Source organism: Juglans microcarpa x Juglans regia, chromosome 7D (assembly GCF_004785595.1).
Source record: "Juglans microcarpa x Juglans regia isolate MS1-56 chromosome 7D, Jm3101_v1.0, whole genome shotgun sequence".
Taxonomy (NCBI): Eukaryota; Viridiplantae; Streptophyta; class Magnoliopsida; order Fagales; family Juglandaceae; genus Juglans; species Juglans microcarpa x Juglans regia.
The window spans coordinates 23056426-23078949 of NC_054606.1; the positions used below are offsets into that span (position 1 = coordinate 23056426).

At 35.6% G+C, this 22524-nt stretch overlaps 3 protein-coding genes and 2 long non-coding RNA genes across 5 annotated transcripts in view; 3 read left to right on the forward strand and 2 right to left on the reverse strand.

Annotated features, from left to right (window-relative positions):
• LOC121238213 (NAD(H) kinase 1-like) lies at nt 1-21708 on the forward strand. Its single transcript, XM_041135047.1, has 4 exons — nt 1-141; nt 4446-4593; nt 4707-4826; nt 21366-21708. Exons 1-4 carry the CDS (start codon nt 1-3, stop codon nt 21458-21460), a joined length of 504 nt encoding a protein of 167 aa, XP_040990981.1. The 3' UTR covers nt 21461-21708.
• Nucleotides 6352-8030, forward strand: LOC121239289. The gene is made up of 2 exons (XR_005935273.1): nt 6352-7586; nt 7740-8030. It is a non-coding gene; the product is annotated as an uncharacterized LOC121239289 (long non-coding RNA).
• On the reverse strand, nt 8771-17692 carry LOC121239288 (disease resistance protein RGA2-like). The gene is made up of 2 exons (XM_041136496.1): nt 17361-17692; nt 8771-8872 (listed from the first exon to the last, which is right to left on the reverse strand). The coding sequence occupies exons 1-2, from the start codon at nt 17663-17665 to the stop codon at nt 8851-8853; spliced, it is 327 nt and encodes a 108-aa protein (XP_040992430.1). The 5' UTR covers nt 17666-17692; the 3' UTR covers nt 8771-8850.
• On the forward strand, nt 11606-13891 carry LOC121239290. The gene is made up of 2 exons (XR_005935274.1): nt 11606-11715; nt 13794-13891. It is a non-coding gene; the product is annotated as an uncharacterized LOC121239290 (long non-coding RNA).
• The window catches only part of LOC121239285 (putative disease resistance protein RGA3), a 20527-nt gene continuing 11060 nt past the window's right edge, over nt 13058-22524 (reverse strand). Inside the window, exons 2-4 of the mRNA XM_041136495.1 lie at nt 14581-14835; nt 13245-13759; nt 13058-13170 (exon numbers count right to left, since the gene is read on the reverse strand). The gene's annotated coding sequence lies outside the window, so the exon portion shown is untranslated. The remainder of the gene's footprint in view (nt 13171-13244; nt 13760-14580; nt 14836-22524) is intronic.

Genomic DNA, 22524 nt, shown 5'->3' on the forward strand with positions numbered 1-22524 from the left:
ATGCTGAAGCTCGGCTTGAAGTCGCACGAAGGAGCAAAGACGAACGGCGGCAACGGAGATGTGAGACGCAAGAGAGACATGAGACGCAGCACGGCAGCAGATCGCGGACGCAGCAAATGCCAGACGAGAGAGAACAGAGAAGTGAGAATGAAGAAAGAAGAAGGGAGGGGGGCTCTTGCGTTTTGGCCCCCTCCGTTCCATAAAACGACGCCGTCCCACATTAAGTGAGACGGCGTCGTTTCTTTTTTTTTTTAAGAAAATCCTAGATGTAAAATGACATCGTTTTACATCTAGAATTTTTTTTTTAAATTTCAGAGTCGGAGCTCCGAACTTTGACTCTGAAATTGAGTTCGGAGCTACTCCAAACTCCGACTCCGAAATCCGACCACTCCGACTCTGTCGGAGTCTGAATCGGAGCGATATTGGGCGGAGTCGAAATTTTCAGAATTTTGCCCCGCCCTACTTGGATGTGAGGACATAAACAAAAGTAATAAGATGAGAATATCTCTTTTATGTTCTTTTTATTTTTTGGATCCCTCAAATTACCACTTTTGACAGTTGACATCATCTATCATAGTCTAATCGGGAAAGATTGTGCCACGAGTAATAATATTATTTACCCATTATAATGGTCAAATATAAATTGATGCTATAAATTGTCAAAATTGATAGGTAAGTTGCGTTTGGATAGTGAAATATTTTATGACTAGTAATAAAAAAATAATAAAAAAATAATAAATAATATTGAAATATTTTAATACCTAAAAATATCTCAATACTCAAACTAGACCTAATTTAGAATTTTCATAATTTATGATGGAAATAAAAGATAATAATAATCTGATTGTACAAATATGTTAGACCCATACTAATTCTAACACTTTAACATCAATATTTTACTTCCATCAACCAACTACCAAACCTATATTCGTGGTCAAACAAAGAGGAGAAAAAGTGAGATGTTTGAAATTATTGATTGGTCTCTACCAACACCAAGTGGTCATGTTTGGTTATAAAAAAAAAAAAAAAAAAAAAAAAAAAAAAAATTGTTTGAAAATATTTAAGAATTTGGGTAATTTGTTTGAGAAATAAGAGAAAAAAAATTGTATAAAAATTACTTTTTCAAAATAAGTATTATAATGGAATTTGTGAAAGTTGATAGATAAAGTTGAAAAGTTATTTGAAAATAATATTTTAAAATTATTTTTTGTTTTGGAATTTGTAAAAATTATAGTGATGGTAATATGAAAAGCTGAAAGATTGAAATAGAAAAATCTTTTGAATGATTTTTGTGAATGAAGTTACTAGAAAAATTTTAAAAAATTCTAGAATAATTTTTGTGAATAAATAATCTTTTGGGTAGTGAGATGATCTCATATATTCTATAAATAATAGTGAAAAAGTAATGAAAATGTAATGATAAAATATTGAATAATAATAAATAATAATAAAAAATAGATAAAAAAATAATAAAATATTAAATAATGGTTGAGTATTCTCAACTACCCGACTAGCCATAAATCAAGAAGGAAAAAGGTTTGTACTGGCAAAAGGCAATTTACCCGTTCAACTAAACTCATGATCACCTATATTTCAAATAATCAAATCTTATCAAATAGAGGAAATTATACCTTTAGGAAATTTTTGATAATTTTCAAGTCAATGGAATATAATTAAAAGAGAATAAATTGAAATTTTCCTTTTGGTTTTTGCAAAAATATTCTAAGGTGGGTGGACTTGTCCCTTTTATGTTTCTGCTATTAAAAATTCTACTCATCATTTCCCTCACTCAATTTACTATCTCATTTTGACACTTCATATATTTTAAATATTTTTACTTAATAATTAAATAAGTAATTATTAATGTATTGATATATTTTTATATTTTTTAAAAATATTTTAAAATAATAAAAAAATATGAATAAAAAAATTGAAAAAAAATAAAATGGCCAATTTGACCTATCGGTTAAATGGAACGGTGCAACTTTAAATTTATAGAAATAATATTTATAATTATATAAATTTTTAGATATGTATAATTTAATATAGCCTAATTTAAATATATAGATGTACATGAGATACCTCTAGAGAAGCATTCGACACGCAAAGTATCATCATCAGAACATTGGTAAGGTAAGGGGATCTTCAATCACCGGGCAGAGGTAGGCGTCTTACAGTGTACAGTACAGTAATACCTGACGATCAGTAAATTAGTAACGGCCGAATCCGAACTTCCATGCGTCTGGTCCAAAAGAAGAACCTGAGTAGACCGTTACACCCAAGCCGAAGGGGGACCAAAGTCCAAATCTGACTGACTTCTTGCGTTTTGCTTTGGGTGGTTGGATGGTTTGACCTGTACGCACCATGTGATAAAAGCTTGCTGTAGTTGTCTTCTCCACAAACACCTGTACACCTTGACCTTGACTGCGCCGCGCGGTTGTTTGTGGGTCCGAACCTTCAATATCCTTTTGTCTTTCTCCAACCCCGTTTCCCCCTTTAAATGGCTAATTTGCTCGAGATCACACAGTTCTCGTGAGGTCTGAAAGAAAGGGAATCTAATTTTCTCTTTCGGTGTTGGACACATTCGCCAGCCATGTCTCCCAGCAAGTTCGACTCCACTGTAACCAAAACTCTCTCTTTTTCTGTATATTATCTGTGCTTCTTCTTTTGGATTCTCAGATGTTGATTGTGTCTATTCTTCTATGGTGTCTACTCAAGCTTGGATTTATTGTGTTCTTGGCATTTAGATTTTTTCAGTGCTTGTTGAACATGGAGCTCTGACTGTGGGTTGCTGGGTTGGTAGTGTATTCCTTGCCTCTTTGTGATAATGAAGCAATGGGAATAAAGTTTGATGGTCAAAAGTGCGTTCAGTTTGTGCAAGCTATAATTTTTAAGATTTTGTGTTGCCTAGTTTTTGAATGTGGGATGGATTCAGTTTCTGGAAGTACGGATTCCATGTGTTGAATTCCGGGTTGAGGGTGAAATATACTTTAGGGTCGATAGTTCACACAATTTTGGTTGTTGTTGGTTTTTTTTTTTTGGCACAAATATTTTGAAAAATCGCGTTATCTTAATTTGAATCTTGATATATAATTTATCCGATGAGAATTTAAAAAATACAAAGAGAAGGATTGGATTGACTTACATCAGAACCACTGTTGAGTCTTAACAGTGGCAACTTCATGCAAAATTTGTTGAAAGGCAGGACCTTATCCAGAAGCACTAGGGTAATTAATATTTATGCCTGTACACAGCGGAGGCTCTCTGCTAGTGCAGGGGGTTCAAATCTGCCTGTTGATAATGTGGCATGCATGCAACCTTGTTGGAACTGTACAGAAGTAATTTTGTGTGGTGATCGTTTGAGATAATAATCCTGCAGTGATCGATGCCACAATTTTAACTTTCTGACAAGCTATTATTAATTTATATTTGTTCTTCTCCTTTGATATATAATATTTTTTACTTATCAAAAAAAAAAAATTATATTTGTTCTAAGTTTTCCGCGCAATGATGCCGCGTGGGTAATCCTTAACTTTTAGTTATGAACCAACCATTTCTGGGGTGCACCTCTTCACGATTTATCAATACATTGTGAAATTCTTGGGGTAACCAGTTTTGCATTTACAGTGACTTCTTATAATCCTTTATTACCAAACATTTTATACGTGATGTTTGTTACTTGGGTTGGTTATAATCTAACGAGAGTATTCCTCCTTCTCTTTAGTCGAGTATTCTTTTGTATACTTCTTGTGCAGTTGGTTGTGTCCCTTGGTGGTTTTAATAAAATTGAATTATTTTATATGGAAAAAAAAAAAAAATCTAAGGAGAGTAGATCAAAAGGTTATAACTCATTTGCATGTAAAAACAAGCAGAAATGAAAATTATGTGAACTTTGAATTATGGAAGATCTAACTCATCTTCTAACTGTGGAAGATCTTTTTGACCCCCTTTGTGTCTTAAGCTTTAAGTGTTGCTGGTGAAATATCATTCTGGTGTATGACTTGAGGTTATCCTGTTGCTGTAGTTTTTTGCTAAGTTATCCTGTTGCTATATCTACAAGGCTTAGGAAGTATGACATTTCCTGTGAAATGAATTTATCATAGAAGAAGTCAAAAGGACATGAATTTTTCATCATTTCAAGCACTTTATGTCTTCTTTTAATGTCCTTTTTTCCGAGGCTCCAACTACCTTGGCAAAGTAGAATGCTTATCCTTTTTTTATTTTTTTATTTTTTTTATAAGTAAGAGTAATTTTATTGATATGAATGAAATAGACATAACCCGTGTACACAGGAAGTATACAAAAGAACAAAGTATAATGCTTATCTAAGTGTACTATGTATTTAAATATTGACGAGGAACATTATCTTATGTTACTTTGGTAAGATACCTTATCACATTCTACACTGTGACATCATGTATATCTGATACACTTGCTGTGGGTAGGGAGAGGCAAGTATATCATGTTCGCTGCCAGAGAATGGTGTTTCCAATTCATATTCCCTCTTCTCAGAAAAGGCAGTTGATGAACTTCTTCAATCTCCAGTTCAGGGATCTGATGATCACCTTGTAGAGCTCTCAGAAGTCTTGAGAAGTATGCTCATGTTGAATTCTTTTATGTTACATACATCTTCCATATAAGCACATGCTCTGCACATGTCTAAAATGAAACCATGATGCTTATATTTTTTTCCATCTCATCTCTAGCTGTTGCAAAGGCCTTAAGGCGTGCTGCTGAAGGAAAGGCTTCTGTTCAAGCTGAGGCAGCTGAATGGAAGCGTAAATATGATCTGGAGAGAGCACGAAATCTGCAAATGGAGTGCAAAGGTTTTCTAATGTTGAGCAATAGCAACATTTAATTACATATTCTTGTGTTGTTTTTAATATGTAAAGAAAAGGTCTTTAAAATTAGGAATTGCTAGTCATACTCAAATTAAAGAAGAAGCCTTGTCCGAAATTGTCTGGAGATGGCTACTGCAGTCCTTATCCTTGATTCAGTGCTATTCAAGGCCAGGCCGTTCTTTTGTTCAAATTTCCATCCTTTGTTTTTTATAAGTAAAGTTTTATTGATATAGAAGTAAAGGTTTTTTTTTGTTCACATTTCCATCTTGCCACTACTGTTCCACAGAAAATTCATTATAAACTATTTCCTTTGCTTGTAGATAGTTCATGAATACTGTATCAATTATCTACAGTATCATAGATGTCAGTCATCATTGTACTGTCATCATGGTTGGCTCCATTTAATAATTCATGCCACCTTTATCTTATTGGAATTACATCTATCACTTATCCTATCCTTTATTTTTTGTGTATTCATCTTCCTTGTAATGGGCATTATGTGTCTTCAGGTTTGAAAATTTTGGCACCATATAATTTTCAAGCCTTACACTCTCTGTATTAAACAGATACGTTTCAAAATTGCTTAACTTTGTACTCCTCCAGTGAAAGAAAATTCTTGATCATCCTGTTAATTTAACTCTTTTTATTTTTATTGTTGTCATAATTGATCTAAGATGACAAAGGGAAATCTTTGGTCTTCAAATTTCTTTACTATCTATTTTTTTATTATTATTAAATCTTCACTGGTTGCATATTGCCTTAACCTGCTAATATTCCCTTTTAATTCTAAATCATCTCTCTACAGTTTTAGCTTTACCATTTATCTTCACCGTAGACTGATGAACTAGTGCTTTGTTTGGGACATTCTAATTCCTGTAACATGCTTAATTAACTTGATTTTTTCACTCCACAAAGCATTAGCAATCTTGCAATGGGATAAAAGATAATTAAAGACCTTCCCACTTCAGTTCAAGAAAAATTTTGAGAGAACTCGAAGGAAAATGAAAAAAGCCATGTGTAGAAAAGAGAAAGTAGAAGACAACAGGGGAAAACATAAAGAGGAGTCAAAGAAAAATAGGCAACAATTATGCACTGATTTTTTTAATATATATATATATATATTAATAAAAAAACTATTATTTTGTAAGATTTGGATTTTGGGTTAAATTTTGAAAAATATGATTGTTTAGATCTTTAGGTACGTAAGGGGGTTATTTCCTTTATTTACTTATGGGGGAGGAGCAGGGCCAGTGGCCACTGCCTACCCCCCTTAGATCTGCCCTTAGTGTGCCATTATTGACTTATTAAGACTAAATCTAGATTATACAAAATCTAAACTGTAAAAATACAGCAGTGACTCAATTGAAAACATTGAATTCAGTAACTATATACCAAAACCTCTAGATATGAGGATCGGTCATATGCTTTTGCCAACCATATGAGATGGTGGGGTGGTAGAGAGCTCATGAAAACCATGAAAACATTGAATGCACCCATCCGCATTTTTAAGCGCAATACAATACACACACACACACACACTGATTATTATTATACATACATAAATGCACCCATCCGCATGTTTGTATATCTGTGTAAGTTTATATGTTCTTATATATATATATATCTGTGAAATTCTATGTTTAATATTGCTTATGTTCCAATAAAGGGGCCGCCTGATAACAAGTTTTAGCCCCCAAATTAAGTGGATGGTTTATCGTATGCTTGTGGTTTTGACCACCACTGATAATTAAATGGAAATTTTCCATGGATATAAAAGTCAAATCTGTTTTGATAATCATGCAACATATGAATGTCACTTGAAAATTATACAGTATCCAATTAATTTTCCTATATGATATTATTCCTTCTAGTTATAATTGCGTTTGCTGCATGGTTATAATCTTACCCTATAGGACTTTCTTATTTTTTTCATAGAAGGAAATTTTGCTCCTGCATACAAAAGTTGACCTTGTGGTAACTCTTGGTGGGGATGGAACAGTCCTTTGAGTTTGTGCATTTACTTTTAGCTGTATTGAATGAATTAGAACGTGTTATAGAATTAAAATATTAATTTAGGGCACTTAACAAAATGTATTAACATAGTATATGGTAAACGTGAAGCATTAGTTTTCCAATATGGTAGTCAAATATATTTGCAATGCACTTTGAAATTAGATTGTTCCGTTTGGCGGCACTCCATGTATGTGTGGTATTCAATGTTAACACCAGGTAACTTACCCAAAAAAAATGTATAGCCTAGATCAGTGGATGGTTAACATGTATAGAAAACTAAGGAACCATGAGATTTTTCTATAATCTTGTATTTAAAATCTCTAGTGGTGCTTAATATTCATAGAAGTATACTTGTCAACTCTGAAGAGAATACTGCATTTTTTGGTTTTTCCTGATTTTCTTTACTTTTTGGTTTTCCAGATTTTACAACCATTGCAAGTAAGCTTTTCTAAATATGATCATTTGTTCATTAATTATCTCTAAGGTAATATGCATAATGCTTGTCTAATTCAGTGGAAGAGTGGATTTATTCTTGGAAATGAAGTCAAACCCTGGAATCTGCATCAACTGAATTTCATGCTAGACAATGATATCTATTTCAGATTCTTTTGATTTCGGACTGTACTTGGCAATTATTATCAACGGATTTTCAGGCAGCATCCATGTTCAAAGGACCAGTTCCTCCCATCGTCCCATTTTCTTTAGGGTCTCTTGGCTTTATGACCCCTTTCCGTATCCTCCTCCTTGTTTAAAGGCGTTTGTTTCTCTAACAATTTGATAATTTAATGACACCACTTTATACAACCCACACCTTTTTATGACATCTTTCACATAATTGTTGGCTTTCTCCTATCTGACTGGAAGTTGGTCCTTAATATTCTTCAGACTCTGAAAATGCCTTGACTCTATTTTTAAGGGTCCAATTAGTATCACATTACGACACCGTTTGCAGTGTCATGTTATTAGGCTAAAAATGAGTATGATACTGAAGAACCAATACTTGTTTTGAATGAGGTTACAATTGATCGTGGAATATCATCATACCTTACAAATTTGGAATGCTATCGTGACAACTCCTTTGTCACTTCTGTCCAAGGGGATGGGCTAATTTTATCTACAACCTCTGGCAGTACTGCATATTCATTGGCGGCGGGGGATCAATGGTCCATCCACAGGTATGTTTTTGCCTCCATATCTTACAATAAGAACAGTGTTACTGTGTTATATAATTTAGGCAAGTAATGTAACAAGGAAATTTATTTCTTTGGGTTTTATAGGGTAATTCATGCTTATTATCCAGAAAGATATTTGAGTTAGAATATCTTATAATTGAAGGCTACATTGAATTTTCCTTGTGTAATCTTGCAAGTGGAAAGCCTATAGTGATTGGATGTGAAATGTCTCTTGCTTAGTTGTTTACGGATAAAAAAAAAAGCCTCTTGCCTAGCAAAATAGTTTAAATTTTGACTGCTAGTAGTGCTCTGTGTAGTTATTATGCGTATGTAATCCATAATGCTTTCATTGTAATAATTGTGGTGCAAGATGCTTGAAACATACAGATGACAGCTCTTTAATTAGCATTGAAAACACTGATAGTTTTGCCATAACCATACGGTATATATATTTTGAAATGATAAATAGGATAAAATTAGGGGAATTAATGAGATAGTACTTGAGGAAACAACAATACTCAGTTACAAGTTTGGATAGAAAACGACATCGATTAATGCTTTCTATACCAATCTCATGCAACGCTAAGTGCCCAACATCTTGGCCTGTTTTGTGTGAAGTAAAAAGCACAAATCATGTGACATTTGCAGGTTTTTCGAAACTAGCTCAACTTTTGGACTATTGTTATATCGGAACATGCATGTATGGCATGACAATTTCAAGGACTTGTCCAGTTCTACTTAAGATCCTGTAGTCTCCTCTGCATAACTCCATTTAAAAAGCAGAATGCATGGCCTGAAGAATTAAGCACTTGATACTTCACTTCTCACGAAATCCATAACATAACCTGAGGTTAAGGTTCAAAAGAGAGCAAAATCACATTTAACTTCAATCTTGAAGTAGAATCGTTGACTTTAAAAGTACTTGGTGCTTTCAAAACTGTTTCTAAATCTTCAATTGAAATCTGTCTTTTATTAATTTGATTCTACCTGCATATTTTTGCATCAATATCTTTCCTCCATTTACAATGTCTTCTCCAACTTCTCTTAACTTGAGCACCATTCAACAAACTCTCAGCCCTTTATCTCTTGGAACCCTATGCAAGTCTCTGGCTATTCCAGGTCTAGTCTTGTTTTTGTTCTACACTTTCTTGTTTAACCCGCCCAATTACCAACCTTCCGATCTCTTATCAACCATAAAGCAGAAATGTCATTCCTCAACTCTCGTTATCAGTAATTCTCCTACCAACATCAGCTACATTGTGTTTGGCATAGTTGGTTCCATGAACACATGGAAGTACAAGAAACCATACATTGAAGCTTGGTGGCGACCAAACATCACCCGGGGTTATCTTTTCCTAGACAGAGCACCCACACCGGAGTTCCAACCTTGGCCTTCAACTTCTCCTCCTTTTCACTTCAATGAAAACATCAATAAATTGAAAGTATACTAAAAAATTGTGAGGCCGATTCAAGTTCGAATAGTACGCACAATAATGGAGACATTTAGACAGGGAGATGAAGATGTGAGATGGTATGTAATGGCGGACGATGATACTGTCCTGTTTGTGGATAACTTAGTTGAGGTTCTAGCCAAGTACAACCATTCTAAATACTACTATATTGGGTCAAATTCAGAGTGTGTCAAGTCTAACTTTGATTTCTCGTTCGAAATGGCATTTGGTGGTGCCGAGTATGCTTTGAGTTACCCTTTAGTGCAAGCATTGGCAACCAAGTTAGACGATTGTGTTGAGCGATATCCTGACATGTAATTGCATAAAGCTTCTCTACTTCAGTTTGCTACTATATATGATTTTGCACCAGTACTTGCTATTCTTTCGGAACCAAAAGTTACGTGCATTTAAATCTTTTTATCACAGTCACACCTGTTGATGTGGCACATTTTCATTGGTTTTGTGTATTAATCACTTAAATGACAGCCACTTACGATATGCCAAAAAGTCATTGTAATTGAAGATGATATATTTAAGATAAAAAACGATATTTATCTTTTTGATACCATGGTAGAATTAAACCATTCTATACAGTTAAATGACATATAAAAGCCATTCCAAATATGGTTTTCCATCACAAACTAAGCCTAGTGGGTATTTGTGACTGCAGATTGATCTGCACAATGACATATCAGGTCTTCTATCAGCTCACCCACAGTCTCCTTTCCTCTCCCTCCACCACATTGACACCATAAACCCAATCTTCCCCTCCATGAACCGTTCTGAATCAATAAACCACCTCATGAAGGCTGCAAAAGTGGACCAATCATGTCTTCTACAACAAACCATTTGCTACCACAGGCCGAGCAATTGGTCTTTCTCAATTTCATGGGGTTACTCGGCTTATATATATGAAAACATACTCCCTCGGAGCATTTTGTGGAGACCAATCGAGACACTTAGGCCATGGATGAGAAACGTTAGGCCACCATTGTACATGTTCAACACCTGGTGGACCTCCAACAATCCCTGTGAAGCTCCTCATGTTTGTTTTCGTGATTCTATTGAATATTATACTCAACAGAGCCAGATTGTTACAACCTATATAAAAACATCACTGTGTGGTTTGTCGGCTTGTTCATTCACTGGTAATCATTCTGCAGATGCCATCACCAAAATTCAGGTGTCTTCTCCGGCAACAACACCCATGGAAGTGAGTTCTTTATATTTTCATCATTTTTAACCAGAACATTCATTTTTTGTAGTTCACTTCAATAATATGGGAAATCTTGCCTTCTACTTTGATCACTTTAAGGTCTCGTGGATTTTAAGAAGTAATTTTTGTGAAATACATAATGATTGTTAAAAAATATTGATTTGGTTCAATGATAATTGCAATTCCTTTTTCTTTCACAGGCCGGAGGAAGAGACTGCTGTGACATTCTATACACGGCTACTAAAAATGTTACAGAAGTGAAATATAGGCCTTGGGGGAAGGATGAAGTAATTGCCTACTTCAACATCAAATTACTCAGCTTCTTGTATTTTTTTTAATAATATAAAAGGGTTTTGTAATGTGCATTTTATTTTCAAATTTTAAATGGCAACATACATGTTTTTCAGTTGTCTTAAAAGTTCATAATGCTACTGTCCTTGAACAGGCAGAGATTTAGAAAATTACAGGTTGTAATAAGATACAAATTGTTATCATAAGAAGAATTCCATATGTAACAAATGGTAGTGGCTTAGCAAGTGGATGTTTATATCTAAAGATTTCCACACAAAACAACATAAAAACTATGAATTGGGAAGATCAGCAAAATTTGCATATGTCAAGGAATATCTTTCAATAAATTTGCTCCATCTGGGATCGGAATTATAAAATATCTCCATCAACTCATGATTATATATTGGACCACAATGCCTAAAAGCGACAATCCTTCTTCACATGACGCCTTTAGACCACAATTCCAAGGAGACATGCTGATATTTGTGAGGACATTCTTTTTCTTGATGAGTTTTTAGAATTTTGTTTCTTCCATGTTTTCAGAAAAGCAAACCAAGTTAGCTGTCGGCTTGGAAAGTCTTGGAGGCTGGAGCATCTGGTTTCTCTGTTTCTCTCTCATGTTCATCAACTTCCTTACGCCTTGGATGGATTTTTACTTTGGATAAAATTTGCAAATGTCAGGTACCGATGACTTTGAAGTGGCCAAATCCTGGGTAGGAAACTGTCGAGAGGTGTCTCCCATCTGAAAAAAACCAAAATATTTTGTCACCCAATATTTGTCGAAAATCCTCATTTTTTGTGCAGAAGCTAGATGCAAGATCATTGATGGCAGAAAATGTTCTTGGAAAGCATACACAAATAAATGAGTTCAAAGCAATTGGTCGCATCATCCATGATGTTAAAGCTATGATCAACTTCATATACATGTGCTCCAAGATGCAAACGAAATCATCCCTATAAGTTTAGACATATGAGATAGCCTTGAGAAAAGTTGCATGTGTTGCAGAAGCAGTAATCAAGACTAAAAAAGCACCCGAGTTCAGCAAAAATCAAATTACCGTCACTTTCCACGCTAAAAAACATGCAGGCCCTGTTGAAATTGTTGTTGTGAAATTACACAGCCTTAACAGGCCGCGGTGATGTAAAACTTGTTGCAATTAAAGGCTTTTTGCGGCAATTTTATTTTCAACAGACACAAAAGACCTTATTTCTTATAGTGAAGATGGGATGGGAGTAGTAGCGCTAGCTGGTTCTTAAACATTAGTACCACACGTGTTCGACTTTGGAAATCATGTTTCTCATATTAATCATCTTCCCAACTAAGAGGGCCACAAGAGCCACGGCCTCCACCAGATCTCCCATTGCTATAGTTGGCATAATTGTTTTATGCAATTATTTTAAATTTCTATAGGTTAAAGAATAAAGCACATATAAGCAATCCAGGAAAATCATGAAGGCATCCATGATTTATCTATAGTTGGCATTGATGCAGAGGACATGATCAGCAGAGTCACCATAGTAGATTATGATAAGAAAATCATTGTTGAGAAAACTCGTCATGTGTCAGTTGTTGAGAAATATTTTTCATCTAAGGTTCCTACTAATTCATTCTCTAAAGCTACTAGAATACGGACATTTCTCATCCCTTACAGATTACAACATATATTATCTGCGTCAACTTGTGATAAATTATTTTCCGCTTGTGAGAAACTGTGCATGTTGGATCTGCGGGTTGGTCATGTTCCAAAATCTATAAAAACGTTGAAGCTTTTAAGATATCTTGATCTGTCTGGGAATCCTAATATCAATAAGTTACTAATATTCTACTGCCTCTTGCACCATCCATCAACAAATTTTTCAATTTATCCCATTTCTCACCATCCTCATTCCACACATCATCCAACACCAGTAACTACTTCTTTCCGAATACGAAAGGCCAATGCCTCCATTGCAGCAACTTCTTGTTTCTAGTTTGTTACAGATTCCAAGATTTTTTCTATAATTTTTTAAACATCAAAGATATCAGATACACTAACCCACATTTTTAACTGAAAATATTTTTGGATCGTCTGCTCATTGAAACTGAATTGAGCTAGTGTGGTCTTTCCTAATCCTCAGATGCTCATTAGATTTTTTAACAAACTCTCAATCCCTCTCCCCTGTTTCTTCTTTACTCAAAGTCGTTTCTGCAAATAGAATTTTATAAGTTGAAGGTGAAGAAGTGGATACGGGGATATAGATAAAATTGGTAGAAAAATACCTGGATGAACGTATTTTACTCAAGGACGAACGTTTTCCAGTTGAGGATCAGGATAAGTGCCGCTGTGGGATGTGAGCAATCTTGGGCCAATCCTCACCTCCGTCTTGTTCGCATCTTTGTAATAAGATGGGACGATCATGAATTGTCAACACTTTCAAAGAGGTTAGCCTACTCATTGCTTCAGGCAGTGATGTTAAACCAGAGCATCTAGAAATTGTGAACCACTCAAGTGATGCCCAATTGCAGATCCACTCTGGTATAGTCATCAAGCTTGAACAATTTGAGATTTGGAGCTCTCGTAGTGTGGTAACATGTTGAAGCCCCAACGGGAGAGACACCAATTTCGGAATACCGTAGAACTCCAAAGAGATGAGGCTTTTAAGCCCTTTCCATTGCATACTGTGCTCATCGTTGCCTAGATCAAGCATGGGACAATCAGTAAGCTCCAGGTTTTGAAGTGCAGTGAGATATTGTACACCTTGGGAGAGAGACTTTAATTTAGGTATCCTCAAGTGCTGGAGAGATATGAGGTTTTGCAACTGTCGAGAGGTGTCTCCCATCTGAAGAAAACCAGAATATTTTGTCGCCCAATATTAGTGGAAAATCCTCATTTTCTGTGCAAAAACCAGCTGCAAGATCATTGATGGCAGAAAATGTTCTTGGAGAGCATCCACAAATAAAGGAGTTCAAAGCAATTGGTTGCATCATACATCATGTAGCTATGATCAACTTCATATGCATGTGCTCCAAGATGTAAACGAAATCATCCCTGTAATTCCAGGTTAAGCTCACAATAAAACAGAGTGGCAAATAAAGTTGCAAATATGCTTAGTTTCACAATGAAAAAGTACAGCAATGAAAGAAATGGGGAAACTATAAAGAAAATAGACAAAAAAAAAAAAAAAAAGGTGCTAAAATAGGAAGACAACATTGCAATAAGACCACCTACTTGGTAAAAGATGAGGAAACATCTGAGTATTTAGAGAAAAAGAATAATTTTTTTAACAAACTCTCAATCCCTCTCCCCTGTTTTTTCTTTACTCAAAGTCGTTTCTGCAAATAGAATTTTATAAGTTGAAGGTGAAGAAGGTGGATGCGGCGATAAAGATAAAATTGGTAGAAAAATACCTAGATCAGTCGGAGTGGTATTCCAGTTGAGGATCGGGATAACTCCAGCTTTGGGATGTGAGCAATCTTGGGCCAATCCTCACCTCCGTCTTGTTCGCATCTTTGTAATAAGATGGGGCAATCATGAATTGTCAACGCTTTCAAAGAGGTTAGCCTACTCATTGCTTCAGGCAATGATGTTAAACCAGAGCATGTAGAAATTGTGAACCGCTCAAGTGATGCCCAATTGTAGATCCACTCTGGTATAGTCATCAAGCTTGAACAATCTTCGATTCGGAGCTGTCGTAGAGTGGTAACATGTTGAAGCCCCAACAGGAGAGAACCAATTTCGGAATACTAACGAACTCCAAAGAGATGAGGCTATTAAGCCCTTTCCATTGCATCCCGTGCTCATCGTTGCCTAGATCAAGCATGGGACAATCAATAAGCTTCAGTTGTTGAAGTGCAGTGAGATATTGTACACCTTGGGAGAGAGACTTTAATTTAGGGCATTTAATTATCGTCAAATGCTGGAGAGATATGAGGTTTTGCAACCCATCCTCTGGAAGTGTTTCTAGATCGTCAATTTCTTTTAAGAATATATTCTTCAATTTGGAGAGAGGAGGAGATGAAAAGGCAATGGGTGTAGAGGAAGCGGAGGAGGAGGCATTCGTTATTGTTTGTTGCACTACCTTCCACCTGGCATCCCTTAGTAATAACTCTTCTTCAAGATGTGGAAACATTGGCAATGAAGTCAACATAGGACAAAAGTCTACTCGTAAATATGAAAGACGAGGGAATAGTAAAGCATTCCCCGCCGTATTGACATCTACATTATAAGAATCACTCCTCCTCCACCAACCCTTCAGATTACGACAGCAAGAGAGCAAAATACACTCAAGAGATGGGAAGAATGCTGATGAAGATAACTCATTGTTGCCACTACAATCTGATACGTACTCTATTTCATCAAGTCCGCTCAGAGAAATTCTCTTAAGAAAGGGTAGTCGACTCAATGGTGGCAAATATTTCAATTTACTACGACCACTTAAACTCAAGTCAACAAGATTTGTGAGTGACAAAAGCCACATCGGAACCCTCACACCCCCTTAAGAACCTATGTCCAGCACTTTAAGATTTGGGTGAGGTTCAAAGCCTTCCAATGCCATTTCATCACCTGCATTAATAACATTTCCTCTTGATCTCCAACGTTAAGTCAAAACCTGAAGATGTTCTTTCTCCTTTAGATTTGCGACGTCTTCCTCCCGACTTCTCAAACCCGAAATCTCTCATTTTCCTCTTAAGCTATTTAGTCTATTTAACTCACTTAACTGGCCACTATCTTCTGGGTTCGAATCATAGTGGACAACAAAGTTAGATAATGTCTGGAGATTTTTCAATTCCCCCAATCCACATGGCATATAAGTCAAACTCTTACATCCATCATTGTAAAGATGCCTGAGGTTGACTAATTTCGTAATTCCTCTAGGCAATTCTTTAAGCCTTTCGCAATAAGAGAGTCTTAGTGTATACAAATTTTGCAACCTAGTTATGGAATCGGGCAGCTTCTCGATTTTATCATTCTCTGAAAGATCAAGATCTCTTAAATGCTTCAACTTACATATGGAACTCGGTACTAAATCAAGCTGTCTTCTATGTAGATCCAGCACTCGCAATAACTTCAAACTTGAAAAGATTGCTTCACATGAAGAACTTGACTCTTGCGAAGAATTGAAGTCACCAAGCGAAAGAAGTGTTCGAATCCTACTGGCTTTAGACGAGGAAGTTGGAACTACAAAGGAAAATTCTATATTGTCGACAACTGATACGTGCCGAGTTTTCTGATCACTAATGATTTTTTCCTTAGATTCTAATCTGGTGATCAATGATCCTGCCACTGACATTGCAAGATCATGCATGAGGTCATGCATTTTACTCGCAATCACGTTTCCAAATCATCCATTTTAGCTTCTTGAAAGAACGATCTCCAAACTAAATCCATGAAATAGTCATGACCAGCATCTTCAAGACTTCCGTTTTGGTTGGATAGCTTGATAAACCCCTGTGCTATCCAGAGATTTATCAATGTTGATTTTTCCATCTCGTAATCCTTTTCTTTTATTTTTGGCATTTTATTGTTTTTAAAAGAAAACCACCCTGCTTCAGAATTTTCCAAGAACAGTAACCTTCCAATTGTTTTGATGACAAGGGGGAGACCAGAACACTTTTCTACAATCTCCTTTCCAAGTGCCACGATTCTGGAATTCTCTGGCTCTTGACCTTTCTCAAATGCCACTTGCTTAAATAAAGACCATGACTTCTGGCTGTCTAAACCCTGTAAGGAATATGGTTCAATTGTTTGGGTAATTCTTGCAACTTTTGCACTACGTGTAGTTACTAGTATTCTACTCCCACTTGCACCAACCTCCAACAGTACTTTCAAATCATCCCATTTTTTAACATCCTCATTCCAAACATCATCCAATACAAGTAAGTATTTCTTTCCACCAATTTCTTTTCGAAAATTATGCACCAATGTCTCCATTCCCGCAATCTCTGGCTTCTTTTTTGTTACTGATTCTAAGATTTTTCTAACAACATTTTCGACTTCAAAACTCTCAGAGACACAAGCCCACATTTTTAGTTGAAAATGTTTATCTATTTCCTCATCATTAAAGATGAATTGAGCTAGTGTGGTCTTTCCTAATCCTCCGATGCCAGTAATCGGAAGGATTCCTACATTCTCTTTAATGTCGGAATCAGAAAGAAGTCTTTTTATGATCTTCTTCTTGTCATCTTCTCTACCCGTAACTTTTGCCGCAGGTACATAAGAATGAGTATCATCCCTCTTCCTAGCCCTGACTTTTATCTCCACAGGGCGTTCCTTGAAGTGGAATTTCGTCCTGTCATCTGCGATGGCATCTAACTTCTGTCTAATCGTTTTAATCCTATGGCCCATTTTCAGATCATAGACATGCTGGTTTGATTTGGAGAAGAAGATTCGTACCTTTTTTTGCCATCTTATCCCGAGTCATCATCTCTCGCAACAGACATTCAGTGGAGAAACCATCCAGCAAGTCATCTGCAGCATAAAAGACGTCCTTAAGCTTTTCAAGCCAATCTTTAACTTCATGGTTGTTCATTGCCCATTGCTCCTCAGCATCAAGAAGCACGGCTTGGATTGTCGAAACGGTGTTCTTGAGCTTGTCACGATCATCTGTGACACCCCAAAGCAGTCCGATCTCCTTGAGAGCCAGGGATCCCAAGCTCTCAATGATTCGTGCAGCAACATCGAAGAGAATGGCTTCTGCCATTTGTTGATGGTTGGTGAAGGAATGGTAAAAACGGCTCACTAAAGGGATAGAAGGAAGGATATGTTTGCTTTGAATGCGTACAGAGGACAAGGCGGTAGCAACATTTTATAAGGCCTTGCATGGGAAAGTTCCTATTCAATTTAACATTTGAATACAGAGGACACAGAGCGTGGCCAATATTTTATGAATTCTTGCATGTGCTGCTGCATTCGTGTTATATAAACATGAATTTTCTTTTCTTGTTACTGCTGAAGATGCTTTGCCTACTGCTTTTTCTTTACCTTATTTTTGTATCCCCAAGATAATTAATTAATGGCAATTACATTAATACACCCAACTTCCAGCTAGCTTTCCTCTGTCTTCTTGCCATTTGTATAGAAGGTTCCCAACGACAATATTTTATTCAATTCTACATCCAATACTGTTTCATCTTGGATATTCTAGAATAAGTATATTTAATTTGTGGAATATTTAATTAATAAGATGAAGTTTTGAGCCAGAATTCAATCTTAAGACCCAATTCTGATAACATGTCAATTCGGGTCCTCAAATAGAACATCTACAACAACAAATCAAACTCCACAAACCTAACATGTATCTGAATCATATTCAACCTGCATTCTTGTGTTTTGGTTTTTTAATGCAAAATGTCGTCGTTGAAAGTATTATAATATTTAAACTGAAATATTTTTCTCAACTAACTTTATAGGTCCCTCTTCAATAGTTTTACTATGAAAGTAATTTTGTGGTTGATCGTCTAGTTAAAGTAGATGCTAATGGTGTTTCTATCACATATTTTTTTACTTCTCAACTTTGTAAAAGGACTTTGGGCAAATACTAAGGGTGTCAATTCTTGTTCGTGAATTGTGTTTGTGTTGTGTCAAGTTATGAATATTAGAATATATAGGTCAACAGAACCCGATCCGTTTAATTAAATGGGTTAGGCCTTAAAACGTGATCTCAACCCATTTAATTAACAAAAAGTGACAGGATATGACTCATTTAACCCATCTAGTAATTAACTTTTATTAGGTTAATCCGAACATGACCCATTTAACCATATATTTATTCTTTAACCCAATTAGTATAATCTCATACCTAATACGAGGAAAGCTATAAAAATAATTTACAACTACAACTAGATTCATGATAAAATATTTTATAATTAATATCCAAACTAATAACATATAAGAAAACCTAATATTAATTACTTATTAACAAAAAAAGTTTAATAGTTTGAGATATGATGTAGTTAAATACTAATATTAATGTCACATGTTTCCAACAAGAAAAAAATACGTGTAAGACTAAATTTATAAAGTTTAAAAATAGAATTTATTAGCGCTATACGACTTGATTGTAGGTTTCACAGATAAAGTTTAAAACAAGGTTTTACTTTCTAGAGAAATGCTAACGAGCATTTCTCCCTACAAATTTTTTTTATGAATTCAAAGATGAGATGAGATAATTTTAGATGAAAGTTAAAAAATTGGTGCTACATCCTCGGTGGAGCTCTACTTTCTATGTATTTTTATATTACAAAATATTACCACCTGGACATATTACAATATGTTTCTATCTATCCATCCATCAAAGATGCTTTGAATACAGAGGACTGGTGGCCGTGTCTAATAGTTTATGAGTTCTTGCATGTGCTGCTGCGTGTTAAACAAGAAATGAAGATGCTTTGCCTACTGTTTTTTCTTTAAACAAGAAATAAATTAAGGAATCCAATAAATAAATTAGTTTATTTATTTATTTATTAATTGTTAATCTGAACAGCTGAAACTTTGACTAGTCAACATCTACTTTTCGAGGTGCCATCTAATACCATTAGTAGATGCAATATGGTCCAACGTCTATTAGCTGACCACCAGACTAATACATACTAATTAATTAGGCTGAGATTCATTTTCGGTATTCTAATTTGGCACCCTTGATCAGGTTCCTAATTTTAAGGAAAAAGCTTCCCGTCGGTCGGGTGAAAACCATATTTGAATTAATATTAGTTAATAAAAAGTTGTCTCGTAAAACTTACAATGAATTAATGTAGATGGTTGCTCTTTTGGTAATCCTGGATTTTCAAGTTCCGGTGCCGGTGGGCCATTCGGAACTCAAATGGTGATTGTCCTCAATGGGACTAGTTCCCATGAGTTTCTTGTATCCATATCTAGTTTTTGACTTGTAACTAGGTATTATCAATGTATACTTCATGTGTATTTGGGCTTTGCTTCGCCTATTTACTTGATCATAAAATCTTAGTTTACTTGTTAAAAAAAAAAAAAAAAAACCCAAATTGATATTTCAGTGATTCCTTTTGGTTTTTGTTTACCATGTATCTTGTCACATTAGGTGATAAGTTTAAATTTCATTTAGTTGGATGGGATAAAGTATGTACTCCATTGAGAGCTGGTGGGTAATTGGGAGTACGTAATGTTCGGATCTTTAATAAGGCTCTACTAGGGAAATGGTTATGGCGTTATAATCATGAGAGGGAAGCTTTATGGAAAGAGGTAATTGATGCAAAGTATGAGAGTGCAGGGGGGTTGGTGTTCTGATAAGGGGAGGGGGACTTTTGGTGTTGGGTTGTGGAAGTATATTAGGCAAGGGTGGGGGTTTTCTCGAGCAATACTAGGCTGAGTTTGGGGGTGGGCAGCAAAATCAGTTTTTGGAATTATGTGTGGGTGGGAGATATAGCTCTTAAGGATGCTTATCTTAATATTTTCATAATTGCACGAGAAAATGAAGTTATGGTGGCTGATGTGAGGGTAGTTAGGCATGGCTCACAGGAGTGGAACTTCAACCTTACTAGGGAGGTACAAGATTGGGAAGTGAGACCTTCTCACAGCAATACAAGATAGGCATAACATTTCTATTGCGGTTCCAGCTGGAGACATGATGAAATGGAGACCTTCTAAGAGTAGGAAATTCTCGGTACGCTCTTTTTATGATGTACATACAGCTCAAGCTAGGCCCAATTTTTTGTGGAAGAATATATGGAGGAGTAAAGCACCTCCCAAGGCTGCATTCTTTGTTTGGACAACAGCTTTAGGGAAGATACTAACCATAGATAATCTCAGAAGGCGTGGACTTATAATTATGGAGTGATGCTATATGTGCAGAAATAGTGGGGAAACAATAGATTATTTACTCATACATTGTGATTTTGCATGGGAAATGTGGAACTATTTTTTCAGCATAATGGGATTAGCAAGGGTAATGCCGGGAAGGGTGGTGGAACTACTAGCTGGCTGGAGAGGGATCACAAGGACACCATAGATTGCAGTTGTGTAGAAGATGACTCCTATTTGTATTTTTTGGTGTATTTAGAGAGAAATAAATGATAGATTTTTTTAGGATCATTAACGATCCTTGGAGGAGTTTAGGAGTTTTTTTTGGAAGACTTTATTTATGTGGGCCATTGCTTTAGAGTTAAATTGTCTTAGCTTCTATGATTTTCTTGTAACAGTTATTAGTTCTTAATTTGGTGTACTCTTATGTATACCTCCGGTGTACTTGGGTTATGCCTATCTTTATCAATACAATTACTTCTTACTTATAAAAAAAAAAAAAAAAATTCCCTCTCTTTCTCTGTGTCTAGTTCATTGGATACTTTTTGATACACTGATTTTTTCATCACATTTGGGTTAAATTTATAACCTCTCTCCTTATTCAAGGCATTTTCTGGCTTATGCTACAGAGCATGGTAGTGATGATGTTGATGATGCAAGAATGGGGAACTTGGTTAACCAACCAGTGTGGTGTAGTGAAGCAAATGAGCAACTTGAAAAGTGATACGGGAGGAATGAACTTTGCTCGCATGAAGTTCTTCGTGATGGGGAAACTGATTTTGATTCCAAGATGGTCAGAAAGGTATAAGTTTCTCAGTACTCCCACAGCTAATGACTCCTGGCTTTTTATAATATACTGTTTGTTTTTTAATGCATCATTTTATTCTGATATCTATTAGTCCAGTTATTAATAATTACTAGTTCTCAATGTGCCTTAAGCTCTGCAGACTCTTTAGAGAATGTTTAACCTAATCTACTTTTTCGTGGTGGCCACGTAATTAAACGTACAATAAACTAACGTAGATGGTTGGTCTTTTGGTAATCTTGGATTATTTTCAGGTTCTGGTGGAGTCATTCGGAACTCAAATGGTGATGTGCTATGTAGTTTTGCATCTTATATGGGTCAGGCTACCAATAACGTTGCTGATCAGGTAATGGGGCTTGTGATTCATTGGCAGAGAAAGAAGCGTTGCGGCTTGTGGTATTTGGAGGATTTTTGGAAAGAAATATTAAAAAGGTTAGAAACTTAGAGGGGATCTGTTTTTCTGTGTCTCATTCATACAGGGAAACTAATGGGAGCTAAAGGATTTAATGGTTCGTGGTTTTTGTCTTCGAAAACCCCTTCTTTAATAAGAGGTTTAATAAGACTTGATAAAGGAAATTTTCCTTATCCTCGGAAAAGTCAATAAGGCTGGGAGGAATTTTATTTTCTTGTCAAAGGTTTTATAATTTGTTTATGGTTGACTTGTTCTAGAATTATTTGTATAGTTTCTTGTTTTCTATTCTGGTAATTGTTTTTTATACCTAGGTTTGGTTTTCACTACAAGAAATAAGGCTTTTTGCAGCAATTTTATGTCTATTGGAAATAAAATCGCCGCATAAAGCCTTTAATTGCGGCGATTTTTACATCATCGTGATCTTTTAATTTACATAAAATTTTGAAACTGATCTTTTGCAGCAATTTTTCTACTTTTTGCGACGGACGTATTCGCCGCAAATACCAAATTTGACTTTTGCAGCGATTTTTCTACTTTTTTCCGGCGATATTTAGTGCTAAGAAAGACTGTT

Bases quoted from the DNA above. Each gene is read 5' to 3' on its own strand.
- LOC121239288 (XM_041136496.1), bottom strand. From the start codon at position 17,665: ATGGCAGAAGCCATTCTCTTCGATGTTGCTGCACGAATCATTGAGAGC. The intron at 8,873-17,360 runs AGGTACGAATCT...ACCTTAACCTCA, and splicing joins CGGGATAAGATGGCAAAAAA to GGTTATGTTATGGATTTCGT.
- LOC121238213 (XM_041135047.1), top strand. From the start codon at position 1: ATGCTGAAGCTCGGCTTGAAGTCGCACGAAGGAGCAAAGACGAACGGC. The intron at 142-4,445 runs GTGAGAATGAAG...TGCTGTGGGTAG, and splicing joins AGACGAGAGAGAACAGAGAA to GGAGAGGCAAGTATATCATG. The intron at 4,827-21,365 runs GTTTTCTAATGT...CTTATGCTACAG, and splicing joins TCTGCAAATGGAGTGCAAAG to AGCATGGTAGTGATGATGTT.